The sequence below is a fragment of the Diadema setosum genome, chromosome 3 (assembly GCF_964275005.1).
Source record: "Diadema setosum chromosome 3, eeDiaSeto1, whole genome shotgun sequence".
In the NCBI taxonomy this organism is placed as follows: Eukaryota; Metazoa; Echinodermata; class Echinoidea; order Diadematoida; family Diadematidae; genus Diadema; species Diadema setosum.
This window is the reverse complement of record NC_092687.1, coordinates 22261056-22284466: the sequence shown is the minus strand read 5'-3', so window position 1 is coordinate 22284466 and position 23411 is coordinate 22261056. Positions and strand designations below refer to the sequence as shown.

The 23411-nt window shown below is 39.1% G+C and overlaps 2 protein-coding genes across 3 annotated transcripts in view; one reads left to right on the top strand and one right to left on the bottom strand.

Moving 5' to 3' along the window:
• The window catches only part of LOC140226556 (epidermal growth factor receptor kinase substrate 8-like), an 85144-nt gene that overhangs the window by 45390 nt on the left and 16343 nt on the right, over positions 1–23411 (top strand). Inside the window, exons 3-9 of one of the 2 annotated variants that reach the window (XM_072307009.1) lie at positions 8082–8096; positions 10801–10934; positions 13494–13678; positions 14544–14692; positions 15122–15283; positions 15744–15893; positions 17351–17424. In XM_072307009.1, coding sequence (XP_072163110.1) covers positions 10861–10934; positions 13494–13678; positions 14544–14692; positions 15122–15283; positions 15744–15893; positions 17351–17424 — 794 coding nt within the window. In that variant the 5' untranslated portion in view covers positions 8082–8096; positions 10801–10860. The remainder of the gene's footprint in view (positions 1–8081; positions 8097–10800; positions 10935–13493; positions 13679–14543; positions 14693–15121; positions 15284–15743; positions 15894–17350; positions 17425–23411) is intronic. The other variant, XM_072307008.1, reaches the window with a different exon arrangement.
• LOC140246690 (uncharacterized) lies at positions 73–4416 on the bottom strand. The gene has a single exon (XM_072326028.1). The coding sequence runs from the start codon at positions 4414–4416 to the stop codon at positions 73–75; it is 4344 nt and encodes a 1447-aa protein (XP_072182129.1).

The following is a 23411-nucleotide window of genomic DNA, read 5'->3' as shown; positions in this document are numbered from 1 at the left end:
CATTGATCCTTATATATACCCACAGCATGTGTATAAGCCCTGGCATTATATCATACTATTATGGTATTATTCCTAGATGCGGGACAATGCATCTGCATTGCCGTTCATTCTTCCACTGCGGTGTTCCACCACCATCGGGTAAGACTGCAGTGCCAGGCTCCATCGCATAAGTCGAGCATTTTTGGTTTTGAGCTGTTTTAGCCAGCTCAGGGGGTTATGGTCTGTCTGAATGACAAATGACTGCCCAAACAAATATGGATGAAATTTCTCGACACTCCAAATTATGGCTAGGCACTCTTTCTCAATGATGGGGTAGTTCACTTCGCGGGGGAGCAACTTGCGACTAATGAATGCGACCGGGTGATCAACCCCCTCCTCATCTGTCTGGCTGAGCACAGCCCCTATGCCCCTATCACTAGCATCTACCTGCACAATGAAGGGAGCGGAGTAGTTTGGGCTCCTCAAAACTGGGGCAGAGGTCAGTGAACTTTTGAGTGTTTGGAAGGCTGCCTCACATTTTGGGTTCCATCTCACCAATTTAGGCTCTGATTTCCTCGTAAGGTCAGTGAGTGGGGAGGCTATTTCACTGTACTCCGGGATGAATTTCCGATAATATCCTGTTAGTCCTAGGAAGGCTCTAACGTCTGTTTTCGTGACTGGCCTAGGATATGATACTACAGCCTCAATCTTCGCAGGTTCAGGCTTCACCTTCCCCCCTCCAATCACAAAACCCAGGTACAATACCTCTCTCTCACCGAACTTGCACTTGGCTGGCTTGGCTGTCAAGCCTGCCTCTCTCAACCTCCCTAGCACATCCTTCAAGTGTTCTACATGCTCCTCCCATGTTTCACTAAAGATGACTATGTCATCAATGTACGCTGCTGCATAGGCCTGTGCGCCGCGCAAAACTTTGTCTACCAGCCGTTGGAATGTCGCAGGCGCCCCTTTCATTCCAAAAGGCATCACTGTGAACTCATATAGCCCAAAGGGCGTAATGAATGCAGATTTCTTGCGCGCTGCCTCCGTCAATTCGACTTGATAGTACCCTTTTGTGAGGTCAAGGGTGGATACATACTTGGCATTGCCTAGCCTGTCTATAAGTTCCTCGATGTTGGGTATTGGATAGCTATCAAAGACCGTGATTTCATTCAACTTTCTGTAGTCTACACACAGTCGCATGGATTGATCCTTTTTCGTCACTAGTACGATTGGGGATGCATATGGTGATGCAGACTCTTGAATTATCCCCATCTTCAACATCTCATCCAACTCTCTTTTCACTGTTTCCTTGACACTATGAGGTAAACGGTACGCGCGCTGGCGGACCGGCCTTTCAGAAGTAGTTTCAACCTCATGTTGCAAGATGTTTGTCCTACCGGGGATACTGCTTAGGGTCTCCCTAAACTCAGAAGTGATTGCTCTCACGTCATTGGCCTGTTCTTCGCTCAAGCGGTTAGAAATCTCTACTTCACTTTCACTATCTGCGCCTGGACTAATTAGTGGGGCAACAGGTATACTTGGATCAGTTTCCTCCTCTACTATCCTGGGCTGTGTGTACATTACAACCCCCTGCCTTGCATTCCACTTCTTCAGCATGTTTATGTGAAAGACCTGGTGTCGTTTTCTTTCTCCTACCTCTACTACATAGTCTACATCACTCACTTTTTGCACTATTCTGTATGGGCCTTGCCACTTTGCCAACAATTTGCTGCTTGAAGTTGGGAGAAGAACCAACACCTCATCCCCCACCTCTAGCATGCGAGCACGCGCTCCTTTGTCATACCACAGTTTCTGGCGCGTCTGCGCTGCCGACAAATTCTTGTGTGCTAGCTCTAGGTTCTCTGCCAATCTAGTCCTCATGTTCATTACATATGACAGGATTCCCTCTCCCTCAGTGATTTCGCCTGTCAATGTCTCCTTTAACACGTCTAGGGGCCCCCTCACACGATGACCATACAGAAGTTCAAATGGGGAGAAACCCGTGGACTCTTGGGGAACCTCCCGGTATGCGAACAGGACATAAGGAAGATGCTCATCCCAATTGCATTTTCCCTCATCCATGTACGGCTTTAGCATCCCTTTCAGTGTGGAATTGAAACGTTCTACTAGCCCGTTACTTTGGGGGTGATAGGGGCTCGTCCTTATCTTCCTGATTCCTAAGCTCTCGCACACTTGAACCATCAGTTTTGACATGAAATTGGAACCTTGGTCGGTGAGAATTTCTTGTGGTACCCCCACCCGAGAGAAAAGCTTGATGAGCTCATCAGCAATCTTGTCAGCATTGGTGGAACGAAGGGGGATTGCTTCTGGGTACCTCGTCGAGTAGTCACAAATGACTAGAATGTACATGTTGCCCTTCTTTGATTTGGGCAGGGGCCCCACTATATCTAGAGCAATTCGTTGGAATGGCTCACCTATGATGGGCACCTGAACCATGGGCACTTTACCACCCCTCTTGCTACTAGTCTTCTGGCAGGGCTCACATGTTCGAATATACTCTGAAACGTCTCTAAAAAGCCCTGGCCAGTAGTAATTCCGGAGGATCCTATCTTTTGTCTTTTCGACGCCCAGGTGCCCCGCCATGAGATTGTCATGGGCCATCCCCAGCAGCTCCCGCCGGCACTGTTTTGGAACTACTACTTGCCGAAACTCCTGCCCCTGGGTTGCCCCCTTTTTCCTCCAGTGCCGGAAGAGGATTCCCCCCTCCCAGTAGAAATAGCACTCGTCCCCTGCATCTGTGTCAGAGGGGAGGGCCTTTTCCCGAACCAATTTTAGAGTCCCATCCTCCCTTTGGTCCTTTCCTAGCTCAGATTTTGAGAGCATCAGTAGGCTTGGAGTAGCACACCTATCACTACCTACGTCTTTGTCATTTTGGGGTCTTCCTCCCTCATTCTTCCCTGTTTCCTGTTCAGCCATCTTGGCTTGCTGCCCCCTTGTGACAACCATAACAGGGTCCTGCAGTTGCAATTCTTGCAATCTATCATTCAAAAGCTCATTGCCTAGTATCATGTCTACAGAGAGAGTGTCAATTACTCCTACCACAACGTATCCCGAGATGGAGTATGGCTCACTCACAAGATGTATGAGGGCTAATGGGACATCAACCTCATTCCCTGTCACACCCCCTATCCTCACACTCTGCCCTGTGTAGGCATTAGCATGTACATATTCTGGCCTCACTAATGTTTGGGTCGCACCCGTATCCCGTAACAACTGTATTTTCTTCCCATTCACATCAGCCTCGCTCATGTATGGCTTATGTTTAGGGTCCACTTGATCTGCCCGACATAAATAGCCCTTAGCTACGCCACTCCCCTTATCAGAGGGCCCTCCCCCCTGCTTATTAGGGCAGTTAGGGGCGATGTGGCCTGGCTTACCACATTTGTAACACTTTACTGCTTCCCGATCCTTTCTATTGTTCTGGGAGTTTTGAACTTGCCCCTTTGGTTTTTCCTTCCCAGCCTGGCCTGATGGGAGGTTATTGCTGTTCCCTCTATCAGTCCTAGGGCCCTTATAGGTATGGTTTAGGCTCCTCCTGGTAGTGGTATACTCGTCGGCTAGACTAATCAATTGCCCAAAATCAGCTGCATGGTTATCGAGTAACCACAGCTTCAAATCAGGAGGAACGTGATCCAGCAGGTTTTCTTGTAGGATCATGTCCTCAAGTTTCCTCACGTTCCCCTTTGCTCCTACTCCCTCTCCCCACCTATCAAATGCATCGCGCATCCTCGTTCCATACTCTACGTAGCTTTCATCCCCGCGTTTATTCATTCTCCGAAATTTTTGCCTGTAGGCATCTGGCGTTAGCTCATATTTAAGCAGAATTGCTTTTTTGATCACATCGTAGTTGCCACACACATCATCGTCTAGTCTAGAATAAGCTTCGCGTGCTTTCCCTGTGAGTAGGGGTGCTAGTCTTCCTGCCCACAACTCCTTTTCCCAACCGTGAAGTTTCGCAACTTTTTCAAAAGTGCGCAGAAACGCATCTACATCATCTCCTTCTTTGAGTCTGGGCAGCAATTCTTTCAAATTATCTGGCCTATGATGGGTCGCTGGCCCCTGCCTCTGCGCAGCATTTTGCGCTAATCGCACCTCCCTTTCCAGCTGTATACGAGCTTTTTCAATATTTTCTTCCTTCTCTAACTCTACGCGCCTAGTCTCAGCCTGAATTTCTGCCAGACGTAGTTCATGCTGCATCCTTTCGCTCTCAACGCGCAGACGCATCATTTCGAGCTCTACATTACCTTCAGTTTGGGGAGCATTGCTAGATCCTGTCTCAGACCCCGCCCCTGCTGAATTAACATGAGGCTGTAGCATTTCAATCAATTCGGCCTTACTAAGCCCGTCATGGGACAAGCCCAACTCATCACACTTCTCCCTCAACTCGGCCACCCTCATTTGTCGCAAGTCACTCATACTTATACTAATGTATGCGATAACCTTAACAGAAGACAAATGTGACCAATAATTCAAAGTACTCAAAAGTCATAGAATTACCTTAGCTCATAAAATACTATAATCCCATGTATCTAACGCTTAAGGATATTAGGATAATTTGTATTGTGATTAGCCTACACTGAAATTAAGCCACACACCTCAATTATCACATTTTACTTTAGCGTTCATGAAATACATATAAATTGAGCCACACCCTTGCAATTCCAGTTCTACTTTCACTTAGCTCCTTTTGGTGTCCGTCAAACGCTCTTCCTGCCTCTCGCAGCCAGTCACCTCCACAGCTCCTGCCGTCCGACGATCTGCTCCAGATCCAGCAAAATGAAGCATCCAAATCCTCCTGGATTATGTATCTGCTCCCCTCCAGTGGAACTGCTGCCACAGGCATCCGGATGTGACCACCAACAATTCACTCGTCTCCAGACGAAAATTGCGTGCTCCAGTGGATCAGTATGAATTGTTCCACTCAGCTTTAAATATGAGTATTTTGTAGACTTGTGGATTAACTTGAACTGCCCCTCTCTGCTTCAAAACTGCTTCTAGGACAGCGTCTTTCTATGGATCAGTTCGAGTTGAAACTGCTCCCAAACCGAAGACTGGAGAATTAATTTATTTTCTCCAACCAGCAAACTGCTCCGGATGCAATATCGAAGAACTGAGCACAGTACAGTTTATAGCTGTCTCCGTCGAAATCTCTACAGCCTACGTCTCGAAGCTAACAGACTTGATTTGATGGACTGGTGCGCTTGGCTTCCAGATCCCACTTGCTGCCACCAAGATGTGACGAAAACTATAGCTCTGTTCGAGTTAACTTGTTTCGTCGCAGTAAAAAGAGATGCCACTCCAAAACGCTCTCACCATTAAGCCCAAAGGCACAGAGAATAAAGTACACGCAAAATCCATTCATGATTTTAGGTGCCCATTCCTGCAGGATTTATTGAGAGAGTTCTTTCGACGTGGACATTATTGCGAGAAGAGTTATCACACAGAGGTGCCTAGCAGCTCTTAGGTCTGCACTCAGCGACGCCTAGATATCTTCTGAAGACTGAAGGCAATATCACTATTTCTTGTCCCCTACAAAATTGCTGATCTATGAAAAACCACTATGAATGAAGGGAGAGTAAAATAGTCCTATTTGGACAGGTCAGCCATTTACAAAAAGGGGAAGGGTACATTAAGGGAAACAAAAAGAATACTAGCTTGGTCAAGTCAGCACATTGCTGCTACTAACTTTTGTTTTGTCTCGATTCCACACAAAGACATAAAATAGAAAATAACTCCTGACCAATCACACCACTGCCCCTTCTTACATAACTTATGTTACCTCTTGTCTGGAATAAGAAATAAAGAGTTATATAGTATCTTCACTCTTGACCAATCATAGAGAAGGTCATTCTTACATAACTTATGTTATTCATTGTCTGAAAACCTATTCAAAGGAACACAAAAGAAAATTACTTTTAACCAATCATCTCTCTGTCTGGACCAGCAATGTATATCTCTATTTCCTGCTAGCCTCCTACCCTAAGGGTTAAGACCAACTGACCTTTGAGATGTTTGTCCCTGGACAGGGGATTTATCTTACATCAAGCTCCTGAGGACTGCCACCTGTTGTGGTCTGGAGATGGGGATGTACTATATAGTGATATACATTTAAATGTGAAATGGACACTACTATACACATGGGGTATTTCCCACAAAATAATTGAGCTGACATGTGTGCATGTCACATTGATACAGAAATGTTGAAACTTAAGAGAGTAGAGGGAAAAGCAACATTGAAAAAAAAAATCACCATTATTGTGTTACGTGAACCTGTAAGTAAAGAGGAAACTATGCACACATACTGTATATGCTTCTTTGATAATGTATAATGTACATGTCTTTTTATTGACTATTGTTAAAGATATTATTATTATATTATCATCATTGCCGTTCTTATAAAGCGCATAATACCTTTAGCAAGGTCTCTATGCGCTTAAGAGGGGGAACAAAAAGGCAGGAAAAGGTAATGTCAGAAACAGCAACATGCTGCATTAATCATCATCTACAATCACTATGTTACTATTTTAACAGATAAGTTTTTAAAAACATTTTGGACTTATTGATGGAACTTGCATGTTTTATCACTTGGGGTGCTGTTCCACAGTTTTGGGGCGGTATAAACTACGTTTATCATAGTAGTTTGTTGTAATGGATCGAGGGTATCACATACAGATTCCCCTTACGATTTAGGAACTCTCATAGGCTCATATTTGACAAGGAGCTCTGAAAGGTAAGAAGGAGCAATTTTGTGAAAACATGGATAAACAAGCAACAAGATCTTAAATGCAATACGCGAAATAATTATGTGAAAACTTAATAAAGAAAAAGAGAGATGTTGAAACAAGCAAGTACTTGTACATCACTCGATAAATAAACCTGCAAATTCAGGATTCTTTGGAAACTTTGTTGGATTCTGCTTTGATATGTATGTCATTTAATGACAGTTAATACAGATATTTTAAAAATCAAAAGAGAGAAAAAGCACGTTGAAACTTGAAGATAATTGCTGGTTGCATTACTTATATCAATCTGTAAAACACAGGGGGCTACGTTTCATAATTTCTTTAAAATTTAACAAAGCAAAACGCTCCTTGTTGCAAGCTATTGAGGACTAGTGAAAGGGCTCTGATTGCATCCAACTACATGGGCTTGGTATGGACTCCTCCACCTTCCGGGGAGATCCGTGTTACTACCGCGTCAATCCGTGTTTGCTCCGTGTTCAAAACGTGTTGAGAACGTAGTCACATCGCGTTTAAGTGCTTTCCGCCATCATTGGGACACGGTTCACGGCGGTTTGAGAACCGCCATGAACCGCCATCTAAACCGGCGATGTGTGATCGCACCTTTAGAGAATAGAATGTGCATTTAGGCGGTGTTCGCTCAACTTGCACTGTCAATTGTCTTTTCTGTGAACTGTCGATTGTCTTTTCTGCGTGCGGAAATATGCTGTCCACAATATCCGTGTGTCTGTGTGTTAGCGTGTCTTTCTGTTGCCCTGTGATATTATGGTATGTCTACCCACACTGGTGTAATCATTATGGAATGTAGATTGACAACCATTTGAATGGTAAATACATACTTATCTTAACATGTTACAATTGTATAACCCACACAGTCAAGCCGTGTCACTAATACAGGGAAGTGTACTCTAAATAACTTCTTTATAAATACAATGCTGAGATTTTCTGTGACTGCCACAGTACGGTACCTGTTTGTGCTGTGCATGATCTGTAAGCTGTAAGAAAGTATGAAGAATATGTAACTGGCTAGTTAATAGCATGTGTTCTATCTTGGCCAGATATACAGTAGCAGTAATGATGATAGTGGATGGGTAAAAGTCTTGCAGCATTGAAAAAAATAAAGTAAAATTAAAGTCATTCTGTCTTCTGTCATTTAATGGTGTGAATTTGTTGGTATTTGCATGTACTATAGTGAACTCAGCATTAAGATAGCCTCCTGTGATAGGCTCCATGGTAAAAAGTTGTACATTTTTGTCATTGCCTTAGTTGTTTTGTGTCTCTCTCTCTCCCCTGTCTTCATACGTCACTGTGCCACGCTCCATCAATTCTTTGGGAATGTAGTGGAGCAGTTAGAAGGTGAGCTATTGAAATCAGCTCCATTATATGCATACAAGGTGTGTTCGGAATTACCTTCATTTTGTTCGTTGGCCTACCTCCGTTTTTGCTTGTTTTGCTGTGTACACATTTGAGTTGGTCTTTGGCAATATCATGCCACCACTGAGGCTGAATGGAATTTGCACCCACAGTTTTGTGTATCACGGTGTGAATTTCCCACTGCAAAACACAGGGCAGAAGTAGTATGGGGAGAAGAGGCAGTGCTTCTCTGTGCAGTGTATTATAGAAGCTGGATCCACACTGGACTATATGTCAGGATAGTAGCACAGCAAGACTTCAAAAGTTTTTTAAGAAGAATATTTCACGGAGACAAGATTGAAATTGGAATATAGATGGGTTGTGTATGCCCATGACTAAATGTTCCTGTGGCTCAGCCCTGAAGCACAGTTCATATTGTGAGTACACTTCTAAAAAGTAATCTTCATACTTTTCTTTCCCTCTCCTGTGCAAGGAACATTCCATTTTACAGATGTATATTCTTGAAACTGTATTCCTGTATAATAGAAGTATAAATGAAGTGATCCTACACAACCCAGGAAAACATTTCTTGCCACATAAGTTTCTAGACTAGCTTTATATCTGAGTGAGAGAGAAAAAAAGAAAAATGTTGGCAAACCCATAAGAATCTTCTTCATGGTAATCATTAAGACAAAGCAATGGATGCTGTGTGATTAGCAGTGTAGTACTGAAAAGATTCATTTTGCTTTCAGGCGTGTTGAAGGAAAGTTGATGGTATGACAATTATTCAGTAGTAATCATAGGGGAGACCAGGAAGAAATGGAACAGTTCGTGTATTTGTGATGTCATGTATCTTTACTTGTAACTCAGTGTGTTTTTGACAGCCACCTCATGCTGATTTTTACTTTTTTCAAAGACTAGTGGTACAGTTAGGTATCTAAAGTAATCCTCATTTTTGTTTATCAGTGTGATTCATGGGTTTTAAAAATTCAGTTTGGGAGTAAGATGGCATACCCCAGGGTGAAGTGTGAGTTTGATAGATGGAACAAATGGGGAGAAAAGGGACACACACTTAGAGAGTCTCTATTGAAACCTTCATTAAATCACTGGAGAACAAAAAGTAGTGAAGACACATAGAATATTCACAAAACTGTTAAAGTTCACTGAAAGTCGAGGAAAGTGTATAGGCATCATAGAGAAATTTCTGAAAATTAAAATGAAATATATCAGGAAAAACTGGAACACAATGGGAGGATGGATTAGATTATCCCAAGTTACCCTATGCATTCAAAAATATGAGGATAAAAACTTGTCATTTTACAGACAGACAGACCCAGGATTTAAAAAGACACTGGTGGATGGCATAATGATCACTACATCTACATGACAAAGATCAGCTACGTGTAACTAATTGACTGTCAATCAAAGTACAGTGTAGATTTCGCTCTCTTATGTACAAGTTTAATAGTCATTCACAATTTGCTGTACATGGTATGTTATGCATGGAACATGCACATTGGACTAATGTGGGCCAGTCATATCGATCTTATGTAGATTGAGATGTAGCCTTACACTTTTTACACAAGAAATCCATTGACTTTTGTATACACACGTTACACATACATGTATAACACTAAACTTTTCGTAGCTAGCAAGCAAACTTTGTCTTTGAGGTAATGTATCTGTACTGCAATTGTTATTTGAATAACATTCATTGTAAAAAAGAAAAGTAAAAATAATAAGGACTGTTATATAAGCAACCACATGGGGAAGAAAAAAAAATAGACTTGCCAGCCACATCATGCAGCAGTTGTAGGCATGTGATAGGTATTGATAGTATTTTGTATTTACTGATGTAGGCCGGCCCCTGATTAGTTGACATATTTTTTGAGATAAAGAAATGTTCAAGTTTATCCCCTGTCCAAGATCAGCAGAGTCTCCTGTGCTTGTTACATTGAACCTGTCTGGAAGCGTATTTGACTGGTGGATTTATACCATCCCTTGTTGTGCAAGTTTCCAAGTCCAACATGTGCACTTGATAGCTGACATCCCAAAGTAAAGTGTTTGTGACATTGTTCTGTTTCAAGAGAAAGAAACCATTTTTTATGTGTATTTTGACTGTGGTCAAAAAATCAAACACCAGAACAGCAAATATGTTTCACTGAAGTGGTCTCAAAGTTATCAATCAAAAGTGAAACCTAGAATATACCTACTGCGAAAACAGCATGTAAAATATCAGCAATCTATAACTTATTTTTTTGTCCAAGTGTAACCAAAGTCAATATTCTGTGAATTTAACTTAACTTTGAGAGTACAAGTCAACTTGAAAGCAAATGGGAGTTTCCCTTTGTTTTTTTTGTTTTGTTTTTTTAATGATGAGTTGGAGTATTCTCATTTCATTGCTACAAGGTAATCCATGGTCTCAGTATTATTCATAACACTTTATATACTGTATACACCATATATTTAGCGAGTCTAATTTTTCACAAATCGGGAGTACTGTACTGAAAGGAGAAATGTAAATTTGTGCATCACATTCATATCAGGATCAGAGTCTTATTTTTGTGTGTCTTTTATTTCACAAATAGCACTTGACTCGTGAAATATTTGGCATATACAGTAATTCTATGTGATATAACGGTAGTATATTTTTGATTTAATATACATTGTAATGACATTTATAATTTCTGCTTGTGTTTTCCTGCAGGTTGGTAGATTGAATGTGGACACCTGTTACAGACATTCCAAGAGAACCAACTGAGCCAGGATGCCCATCCCAACATCCAAAAGAAGCCAATATCAGCATGAGTCAGCATATGGACCAGGTCCACAGAGCCATCAGTAAGTCTCAGTTTGAACCGTAAACCCTTGTCCCAGTTTGGATGAAGAACACTCGGGAAATTTGGACTCTCCACCTCCAAAGAACAAAATGAAATCAAAACTCTGATATTTTGATAATTCCTTATTTCTCATTTAACAGTTCAGATAAACAATTTAGCAGATGGATTAAAGCTCCTCCAGTTGAAAATACACTGTAGTTAGTTATTTCAGTATGTTGAGTGAGATATCTAAGCAAAACAAAATGGTCCAAATAAAAGATGGGTCCCACCTTTTATTAGGACCACTTCGTGTTAGTGGTTTCTAATTATCTTGCATAAAGTTAAAACCCAAATCCTCATCTCGGCGAAAACAAAATCATCCCTTTAATTTTATCAAATATGTCATACTAAAGAAACATGTACCATTTAAATTCTTTAAAATATTTTTAAAGTAATTAAGAAATTCTATTTTTTTATCATTGTCAGTTTTCAGGAAAAAATTAACTTGCCATTTCAGGATTAGCTATAAATTTAGTAGAAAAGAAGCTTTTAAAAATTGGTTTTACTGAGGCAAAACAATGTTATTATTATAAGCAAAACAGGCTCATATGAATGAAAATATTGTACTCAGCCTCATAACATATTTGCATTGAAGAATGACAATAACAAGAAATTCAATACAAAATACACCAAACCACAGCAATGTAAACTCCTCAAAAGAAGTCATGCAATTCCAATTTGATGTATCATATTTCTCTTAAAACTACCAGTACATAATTTCATTCAAATGTGACATCATAAGAAAGCTTGATTAATTTTTTTTACAACGACAACTCATTTGTTTACATTATGCTTTCCTGGAATGCACAGTACGACTGAGTATGAGGAAAGGTCAAATGTGAAATGTTGCAAAATAGAGCAAACATGTTCTGTCAAACAGTATAATTCCCATATGCTTTATCGTTTCAGGGAAGGAATATGCTTGAAAAAAAAAAATGCATTGTGAGATTATCATTTAGATTCCAGGCTTCATCTATGAATTAAAAACTGCAGTAGTATCTGCAGATTAAAATTAAACATAATGGTTGACCAAACAGTCATCTAATGTCTAGGAAATGAGAGTGTTTGAAAGTGCTCACATTTCAGCATTGCTTATTCCAGTGGCCTTTTTCCATCAAAACTGTACATTATCAATAACAGAATTGTTGTGACTGTTCACTTTTGATCTGTCCCCATACTCAGGTGTTTTGCACATTCCAAGAACACCCAATCATAGCAAGTGAGGTGTCATTTTAAAGATGATTGTTCAGGCTTTCTTATGATGTCATATTCAATGATCAATGGTCAATTCAATGCCAGGATAAGAGAAATATTATATATCAAACTTTAATTGCAGAGCTTATTTTGAGGGGTTTAGTTTCCTTGAAATGACTGGTTGAATTAATGTTTGTTCGTAAACTAGACAAAGATTAGCACTGTAATACATACATAGAATATTTTCTCTTCAGCAGTATCCCGTAGCGTTCATTCAAGATAGCTCTAGACACTCTTTTATCATTTGAAGCATGTGACCACACCCAGAAGATATCACTAAATTGGACCACCAGAGGCATTTCTGTATATCAGAGTAAACCATTGTGGTGGGACAAACACAATAAGTAGGGGTAAAGGTTCTCTCTCTCTGAAAGGGTTTCTCCCCCACTTGAACCTTGACCGATGGATGATTGGCTGGCCTGTGGTCAAGACTGTCTCTACTAGAATAGATGGTAGTTTACTAAAAGCTGTCTTTTTTTTTCCTGGATTAGAACAGGATTTTTGTATCAAGATCTTAGCATCAGGCAATTATTTGTTGATCTAAATCAATACCAGAATGCCAGGATCAATGAAGTGATATTATGGGGTTTTTTGTCGAGATACGGTAACAGTTTTTGCACAATTAATACATGAGATTAAAAAACCAAACCAAACTGAATACCCTGTAAATTATAAGATGTGACTGTCCTTGTATCAAGTGAAATGCATGAAGCGTGCAGTATATTTTAAGTGTACAGTATGACATGTGTACTATGTGTGCAGAGAGGTTTGTTGGGGTAATTGAGATATTCAATGGTCAATATGAACAAAAATGAAAAAACAACATATGAGGTATGAGTTTTCTTCAGTTTGTGTGCGATCTGTATGAATGAAATTTGTAAGATCGCAACTGCTGATTTACATTTAAAAGCAAACATGTCACTGCCTGGAAAGCAGTAGATGACAGATTCAATTACCTCTGGTTCCTTGTGTTCCCAACATGTTTGCTAAAATGTAGATCAGTGGTTGCGATCTTACAAACTTCATTTGTACAGAGGGCAGACAAATTTAAGAAAATTCATACCTCATATCTTCACCCTTCTGCTTAATCTCTTACTTTGAACATCAATATCGTTTACACTTCACAACAGTGTGTTGTTTGTTTTTTTTTTTCATGGGTGTTTGACAGGTAAATTAGGATTAATTTGTCAGTACAACTTTCTACAAGTAGAATATTGCAAATTTTGTCATCGATATCAATTATGTTTGAATGTGTCTCATTTTAAAGGGCAATGAATGGTCATTTGGACAGAGGGCAGATTCCTAATGGCTACCCATCGAACACAGGGCGCCAAAATGGCCAGACCTATGGAGTACCCAACGGTCATGCATATGGACCCAACACAAATGTGTCACACCCCCATAATGGACCATCCAGAGGGGCAAACAACAACAACCACAAAAGTTTATATGGTGAGGCTCATGATCAAGTGTCTGTTAAAAGGGAATTTTGGAAGAGATATTGGCACAATTGGGAGATGTGTGCTTGCTATTACCTAGACTCTCAAGTATGATATGTAGCTCTTTTCCTACTGTGTAGTATGCAGTCTTGAACAACACCAATATGCACATTTGTTAGAAACTGTTATAGAGAATGATTTATCAGTTGGCATGTTAGATTTAAATGTTATTCTATGAAGTGACAGAACATTAAAGATCTGAAGAATGTGACTTGTCATCAATGTAAAAACCTTTGTGTGTGACAAGCTCAAAGACATCCAGAAAACATCCTTTGAGAAAAATGAGATGAAATGATCAGAGTTGTCATTATGCAGTAGGGGGAAAGAAAGTTGTATTTATCATCTTACTATTATTATATAGATGATGACTGGCGAGGGAGGGAACATACCGAATGTTCCACCCGAAGGGCTTGAAATGCTATTGAGGGAGGTTATAAGTCCCGAGACGAAGTCTAGGGACTTAGAGCCTCCCGAAAAAGCATTTCAAACCCTGAGGGTGGAACTTTTTGTACATATTCCCGACAACAAAAGTCATCATCTGTTATATTATATGGGTTTTATAGTCAAATATGTCAAATACGTCAACGTCAACCACCAGCACAACGCATTCGATCGCTCGCGCAGAGCCAAATTCGCTGTGTGTGCGGGTCCTTCTGTCATTTGTTATGTGAAAATGTTTTCCCATGGGAGAACATTACAAAAAATGTTCTCCCATGGGCGAACGTAACGAATGTTCCTCCATCACGTGACTGCGTTTAGCCAATCACTAACTGGTATTTGACTAACCCATTTAATATAACCTAATGTGATGATGTTAGGTGGCTACAATGACCCAAGGCAGTCATCAGAGGCACTAGGCAGAGATGGCTCCAGGAGACCTGTCTCCTACGCCGGTCCCCAGCACACTGAACCACAGCCTCAGCAACAACCTCAGTCACTCCAAAGGCAAAACAGGTTTCCTGTTGAGGTAAGGCTCATAAGCACTCTTATTTATGGCTTTATCATGTGCCTTCAGGTTTTTTAGGATTTTTTTTTTTATTTGAAAACATCAAGTACCAAAAGAGGTAGAACATATGGTGTTTTTCATCTTTTTTTAACCTTTATCCACCCCAGACCAGCCATCCTGTGGCTGACTTGGAAATGCATTGATGTCAGTTTCATTGTTGTTTTACTCATATCACCCTGAATGTGGCGTACAGAAGAGAAAGAGAACATAAAGGAGTGTGTGCGCTTGTGAGTAATGACTGAGTGATAATATTGATAATAATGATAACAAATAAAGAAGTATTCACTCTAAACTTTAGAATACTATGCCATTAAAATTGCAAACAACAGAGAGATTTTTATGAAATGTAAAGATGATAGCAGTAACTTGAGAGATGTGTGCTTTCTGCAGCATCTCTACACATTCCCCATGGACAAGAAGGAGGGGGTGCTCTCAGTGGAAGACGGGATTCGCAAATTGAGGCTTCTGGATGCCAAGGGCAAGATCTGGTCACAAGATGTGCGCCTCACCATGACAGAAAAGGATGTCATTCTTCTTGATGAATACACTCAGGTAAGAAGCAAACAGTGCATTGGGTAGAGTGGAAGATGGCCCAATCATTCAAAGAAAGAACAAGAGAACTAAATATTGATACTGTTGTTTGATATTGAAATGAGTTCCTCAGTAGAGCGTGACAGAATTGTGAAAGTTTTGAAAATTTGGACAACTCCCTTTGAATCTGTACTGTTTTTGTGCAATTTCTCCTTTATATCTATTGTTGTTGAAATGTGGATATAACTCAAGCTTTCAGACACAAAATGTGTGTAACTGAGGATTTTTAAATAAATGGGTGATACTTTGCTGCCGTCTTGTAAAGTTGACATGAGCTGATTAATTTTGGCTTGTGTATAAGAACACAAATGGTTCAGCTACTCTGGTGGTGAATAGATATCACAGTTTACAACTGATATATAAATTTTGTCATATTTTTCCAAAGGTGGTCAAATTCTGTCAACTTTGTTCTTTCTTCTAGGAAACCTTGGAGGTGTTCCCTTTGCAGGACATTGGGGCCATCTCGGCAGAAATCAAGCAGTGTAATTATGATAGCTTACTGGTCATCATTGTTCGCTATGGCAACAAGAGGGTGCCTGAGATGATGATGTTCCAATGTGAGCAGGTGCCGGTAAGTAGTACAAGCCTTCATCAACTAGGACCTGAAATATGACTTCACAAAGCAGCTTGTGAGGTTCCCTTCCTTTATATCCAGTTTGCTTGCAACTTTAATAAGAAATGCAGTTCTTACATTGGTTGGAGGATATAGAGTCTTTGCATTGTTTCCTGACTTACATTCAGTCACAACTTTTTGTGCTACACGATATGGTCCACTCTTTAGTGTTCATCTCTTTCAAAGAATGTACAATGTAAAGGAGAAAACAGTTGTGATTTACAAGTGGAGGATTTGAAGTCATTGTGAACTCATTGCACTTATTAACTCCCAATGTGATTACAGCCAGCATTAAAGTTCATGATACTTTAAGAGGTAGTACCCCCATTTTGGTAAATCATACTGGAGAATTATAGCCCAACAAGGTTCATTGTTGCTTGCACCGACTGCCGATAAAGTATTTGGTGTATGCCTCTGCAATTTCGGACATATGTATGATAAATTAAAGCCTTCCCTTTGTTAGCTAAGAGAAAATACCAAAGCATTCCAACTAATACCAAAAGTTCCTGCTCAGATTTCAAAGATGGACCGAGACTACTGACAGACACTTAGGTAGTACCATTATGATGAAACAGGTTGTTAAATTTTGTGTAGTTTACATCATCAATAAAGACTGTGACCATGTTAAAATGTTACATGTTGTACATCAAGTGCTGTCTATGCTAGTAAAGTGCTTCAGTTCAAAATCATGATTGTTCGTGCTTTCTGTGAACTGATGAACTCTCCATGCATTTTGTAGGAGACTTTGAAATAGATAGCATAAAACAAGTACACAATGTTTCTTCAATGTTGATGTATGTCTGCTACAATGTAGAGTAATTTCTGTTTGCATTAAAGAATAAGAATTAGAATCGTTTGCACCAGGAGTATTACAGTGACCAATATGGCACATTACAAATTTACAATGTTATTCTATTTTATGATTTCTACCTCTAACTTCTTGCCTGCGTGAGTCAGGTGCACCATCAACACTGCTGGCTGTGTAGTCACTATAAGCATATCATTGTCTTTTCCAGGAGGCTTTAGGAATTAAGTGATTGATGCAATAGAAATTCCTTTCTGAGTTGAATAGCCTGAGTGAAGGTGATGTGGTTGGATGAAAGAAGTAAAGTCGTGACATGGCGCCTCTTGGCATTAGGACTACATGTATTGTTGTTTGGTCATCACTACTATTTGAGCTGATTAACTATGTGGGAGAAACAACTTTTCTTGAGGGATAGACAACAGTTGCATGTGAATATTCACTTCAACCTGAATAAGAGACACACATTGATTCATTCTCACAAATCACCTTATAATCTTGAAACAACCAATATGACTTCAAGATTTCTCTAGAACATTCTACACAAATAATTATCATAGTGATTTGTGTGTGTTGTATCTCTTAACCGTATTTTGTGTTGATGTTCAATCAGGCGCCAGAGATTGCACGATCTCTTCAGAGGGCAGTAGACTACTACACTACTGGAAAAAAGAAGAAATCACAAAGGTAAGTTGGAACTGATATGTTATTCAAACTCATCCACAAATTCCTTCACATCCTTGCTTCTTTCATGTCATTTAGTGATCACAGCCAAGACTACCATCATTCTCTTTGCCTTCTCTTCTAAAAACTGTGCTGTAATTTGCCCCCACAAACCTCTGTTGTCAAACCCACATCCTCTATCATGAGCTATACAATCCCTATTGTTAGTCCCAGAGTTGAAAAGACTTTAGATATATGAGAATGTGCATGCTGGTAATCCAAGCGAGTCAGTCCATGCTCTTTTCAAGGCTGCTATAATCACAATATACAAAAGCTTTAATATCCATGGAATGTGTGTGTGCGAGGTATGTTTCTGTGTATGTTTGTGTATATGAGTGATTGTCTATGAGTAGGAAAATAGGAGAATACAGATTTATTTTCATGGAGAAAAACAAAAAGGGGGGGGTGATTTGACTGTGTGCTTCTCACAACACTGCAGCAATCAGGTGTGACAAATGCTCTGGAGAAGAAAAGAACAAACAGAGATATGTTTTATTTGTTGGATTCAGAAGACTAAATCTCCTTGAAGAAAATGTTTGTTTAGAAACTAAAAAACAAACAAGATATGAGCTCCAGCTCTATTAGTTTGTCAAGGCTTGTCTTGTGTGTGCTTATTACAGAATTCAGAATTCAGCGAGGTTAGCGCCAGTGCCTTCATTGCAAGTACTAATGTAAACCTTTGTATGCATTTGATATGGAAAATAAACATTGTATGATACAGTGAGTGCACAGGCAATTTGTACATACAGTACATGTAGTTTGCAAGTTGACTGTATTCAAATTCAATGATATTTCTGGCCTTTATTCACTATTCATGCTGAATTGACTTACATTCCTTGCATTTTTATTATTATAATTTTTTTTTTTTTTTACTAGTGGTGGTGGTGGTTTCGGGGTGTTTGGGAGGGAGGTGGCAGATATAGCACAGACAGGAGGTCCTCGGCTTAAAAGGTTTCTTTTGGAGGCTGAATTCTGAGTTAAGAGACATTTGTAAACTATCAGTCAGATCTATTTTCCCAAACAATTTTTTGTCTCTCCTCTTATGTGAACTACTACTCCATTAGCTAAAGTATAAGGAGGATGAATGAACTTTACCCTAAAATATGCTCTCTGTGTTGCATATTAGTATACTAACAGTCCTTTACAATGAGTTTGGAGATGATTGACTGTGAACTTCAAAAGAGATCATGGCCTGCTAAGCTTCCTCACAACACAAATCAATCTCTTTATCTCAGTCCCTGTGAGGTTTGCCGACCAGTTTAATCAGGCCCATGTCAATATGTTCCTGTTTGTATTCCCCTCCAAGTGTCTCCAAGTTCCGCCCTCCGTGTGTACATGTCATACATTCAGTGTTTGTTTCCTGTGTTGAACAGAATAGATCAGGGGCGGGATAGTGTAGTGATAGTTTATGGCCCCTCCTGTCCTTCCCTGGTGGCTAGCGATGGTTGCTGGGTGTGTTGGAAGCAGAAATCAGTCACAATGCTTTCTCTTCATTCCCTTTAATACCATTTCTCTATTTGCGCTCTTTTTTTTTTTTTAATCAAACATTAGTTTTATACTACATTAAGCTATATGCCTGTGAATGACAGAACTGTACAGGATAATATAGCATTGAAAGTATAGAGTTATATGTGTCATCCGTGACTTGTAGATAGTGAATGACATAATTAAATGTCTTTATTAACAGTAGTTCTAGGAGAGTTATATATTTTAGCAGCAGAAGCAAACTCATAGACACAGTACTGGAGAAATGTACTCACAGTATGTTAGCATATATTGATAGTACATTACACAGGATTAAAGAAATATAGTTTATATGGAGAGAGCCAGAAGTCATGGAAATGTGCCATTTTTATGTTTCTGACATTAAGTGTACATTAATATGAGGAGTACAAGGCAAGTTCAGGACTAAAAGTATAGATAATAAGGAAGAATATTTGTGATTAAATCAACTGAAAACATTTGATGTTATTTCATTCCAGTTTTCATTGATAATATGAACAAGCCACACATGAGAGGTATCGACTGTCATTAAGAGTCTAAACTGGGCATGGTTTTCTTTTACATAGAGGCAAAGTCTGCAATAATAATTACAAATCAGCTCATGTACATCTCAAAAAGTTCAGCTGACTATATACTGTGAATTTCCTATGTAATGATGTGTCATCTTCCAATAATGTACCACCAATTTTCTGTTCTGTGAAGAAGAAGCATGAACAGTGATTTTACAGCATGTTTTATAGCTCGATCCATAAATACAAACAAGGTGAGATTATATTTGGTAAAGTTTATGTAAATTAGTGAGAGGAAATCACTGTATTATACAGTAGATGCCATAAACCAGATATTTGGAAGTGAGTGAGTGGCATCCACGTAAATTTCAGTATTTGATATCCCCTTGGTATGGGAATACACAGACACATAATTGTGTATGTACATATTATGAATTCAGCTTGATAGTTTAGTCACTTGGGGACGAACTGATTTAACATTTCATTTCAATTCAATTCAATTTATTCATTTCATAAAATCACATTCAAAATATTTACCTGGATGCATGAGTCAGAGGAGGGAATCACGCAAAAGCCTTGCAGCTTGGAAATGGAGATTTCCTTTACAATACAGTTTAAAATCACAGTTTTGAATAAAACATTTTTTATGTCAAAATGTGCCTAAAAATAGAACTAAATTCAGAATACTACAGAATTAGCAATTAATACATTAATTATAGATGACACTAAACAAAATGACTGAACTGTAACAAGACAATACTTTACAAAACAAAACAAACATGCACAATATTTGTCAAAGGTTTTTATGATAATTTCATGATTTCTTCATTATTTATTGGTATGTGATAGACATGATAACTATAACACATATTTCCCATAGGGTACAAAGTTTAAGGTTAAAGATTAATATTATAAGACAGAAATATGTATTAAGCAGTATTCACATTGAACAAGCATAATGGTGAATGTGCAAGGCTTTATGATTTACTGAACTCTAAAACTCTCATCCAGGCAAGATCCTGACCTTAGACTACAAAGGTCTCTAGAGGTCAGTCAGAGTTAGTCTCAAACTGCTGCTGCTGCAGATCCCCTACTGTCTGCTTAGTCTTCACTATCAGACTCCTGATATGACTTTCTGTGAGTTGATCGGTACAAATTGTTATTCCAAAATATTACTGACATGTTATTTTGGTGTGTGATTTATTTTAGGTATGTTTTTAAAAATGTATGACTTATTTTGTATATCTGAATATCTGCCAATGATGGAAAAAAAAAAGATGTACGTGTATCTCAGTTTCCTGATGAAATCTAATGATGACGGATGGTAGATATATTTAGTTGTAGAAAGAATGTCTCAGGTGATCAGACTAGACTAAAAGACCTTCCTGGTGGAATGCCCTAAACCCTCTGAACAACCAATCTGTAGGTGGAGATATGCCAAGACAGTGGTATTTAGTCTACATGACGCATGTTGACTTCTGTCATTTGCCTGGACATGTTGTGAGGAAATATGTCTCATATTTTTAGTACATTTCGGTGAGTTGTGAATATGATACTGTCCTATTTTGCTTGTCTCTGCTGTTTAGACATGTAATACAGTTAGTTTCTGTGATAATTTATCTCTGCCCTTTCATATCGGACACTTTTTCCACTCACCTGTGACAGAGAATTCCTAATGTACAGTAGAATCTAGGTATTCTCTGAACTCTTACATACTCACTCTTCCATGGGTGAGTTTTTGCATGGATGGATTGAAGTGCATTCCTGCTATAGTTTTGTTTAACAAGGAGGAAACAATGTAGCATGTAAAGTCATATCTTGGTGTCAGAAAGACATTGTTCGTGAGCAGTGGCGATGTGTGAACTATGATGTCAATCAAATGAGGATTTAGAGTATTGGAAATTATGTGAGAACTATGATGTGCTGGGTATGATTGTATGAAGCTGGCGTAGTCTCAATGTTAAACAGTCTTTTCATATTCTGGATCCACCTTCCCTAAGATTTCATGAATGTAGATAACTCATACTAAATGAGGGAGAAAAATTTGCGGTGACACCATGTGTATGTAGTCCTTAACTGGATCGTTGTTTGGCAGAAGAGCCTAGAAAGAGGAGAAATGAAGAGGGAAGAGACATATGGGGGTTGTGAGGAGGACAAAAAGTGAAGAGTGGGGGACAGTAATGGGCTAGAAGTTGAAGTTGCACTATTGGAGACGGTAAAGAAAGGAACAGAGAGAGTGGTAAGGAAGAATAGAGTTCGAATCAAAGTTGTAAGGAAGAATCTATTCTTACTTACCACTCTCTCAGTTCCTTTCTCTACCGTCTCCAATAGTGCAACTTCAACTTCTAGCCCATTACTGTCCCCCACTCTTCACTTTTTGCCCTCCTTACAACCCCCATATGTCGCTTCCCTTTTCAATTCTCCTCTTTCTAGGCTCTTCTGCCAAACAACGATCCGGTTAAGGACTACACACACATGGTGTCACCGCAAATCTTTTTCCCTCATTTACATCACCATGCAAACCTTCAAACAACACATAACTGTTACTAAACTTACGAATGCCACTTAGAGCGTCCACCAATGTAGACATTACATCTCATGAAAAGCGTGAACAGCCTAGTGGTTCTATTCTACATTTTGTCATACATTTTGTGTTTGCTTTGTTGTTGTTCTTGTTGTTGATTTCTTTTGGTTAAGGAAATGCCTTAAAATCCTACAAAAAGACCAATTTATTATGGAAAATTGAAAAATATATATTGATAGAAAAAGATATTGAAAGATAGACTTTGAAAGAGAAGATATTTTTTTCTTTTAGATCCAAAAGTACACAATGTGACCAAATTTAGAAAGTCCCAGTGATAGTCATTTGCCCTACATAGAAAATTTATTGTTTTTGTCATTCATACCCAATGTTCATGATTAAGGTATGTAACCCTTGTTTATGCATCAGTCATTTTATTTACATTTTGTTTATTCATATTATCAACAGTATGATGTCACCATCCTTAGATCAGCCTTCTAGAACATGACCATTTTTTCTGTCTCTCTCAAAATGCAGTTGTATATGATTTTGCATGATATCATTAATATTCAAAACACATTTTCCTTCTTGTTCAATCCCTTCATCTAAAGGATTTTGAAAGATTGAAATATTGGCAGAATATAAAGAAAAATTTCAGAAAATTCTGTTGTCTGTTTGGTGTGTATTACAAGGAGAAAGAGACTTTGTCATGACTGGGATCATATTCCTTGTGTGCTGTAATATTGTCCATTCAGACTTGATTTTATCAGTCTTCATAAATCTTTGTTTTGAGAGTGAGGTTTTCTCATACTATTTGGACTAGTGAGTGATGTTCTCATGCAATTGTATCATAAAGCCTGTTAATGGCATTATACTGTAAATGGATATTTTCGCGCGACTAATTTTTCGCGCTTGGCCGGGTAAAAAGAGTTTCGCATGTTTTTAATTCCGCGGAATAGAGACAAAATGCACAGGAACTTACGGCAAGCAAAAATATTCGCATGCTTTTATTTTCGCACCAGTTTCTGGTTGTGTGAAATGCTCGAAAATTTCAACACCATGAAAATTTCCACTTTTACAGTATATCATAACCAGTATGAGTACATGCAGTGCCATTTTTTTTTTAGCATACTTCTTTTCCATTAAATTTTATGTCCTGGAATAATTTAAGAAACAGCAGCCTTGCATTTTGATTCATGTTTTGTGTTTGATGTCTGGATAGAGAGGCTGTTTAGTTGCAAGTTTGTTTTTTCTCTTCACTCTTTGCCATTAAATTGGAGTAACCACACAGGAGTAACCAATGTGAATTCAGTAGAAAATTGCTAAGCTTGACAGAGGATGGTAAAAAAGGGGGTTGTAGAATAGGGATTTTTCACAGGAAAAGATATGTGTGAGGTAATGATTCAAGACCTGAATGA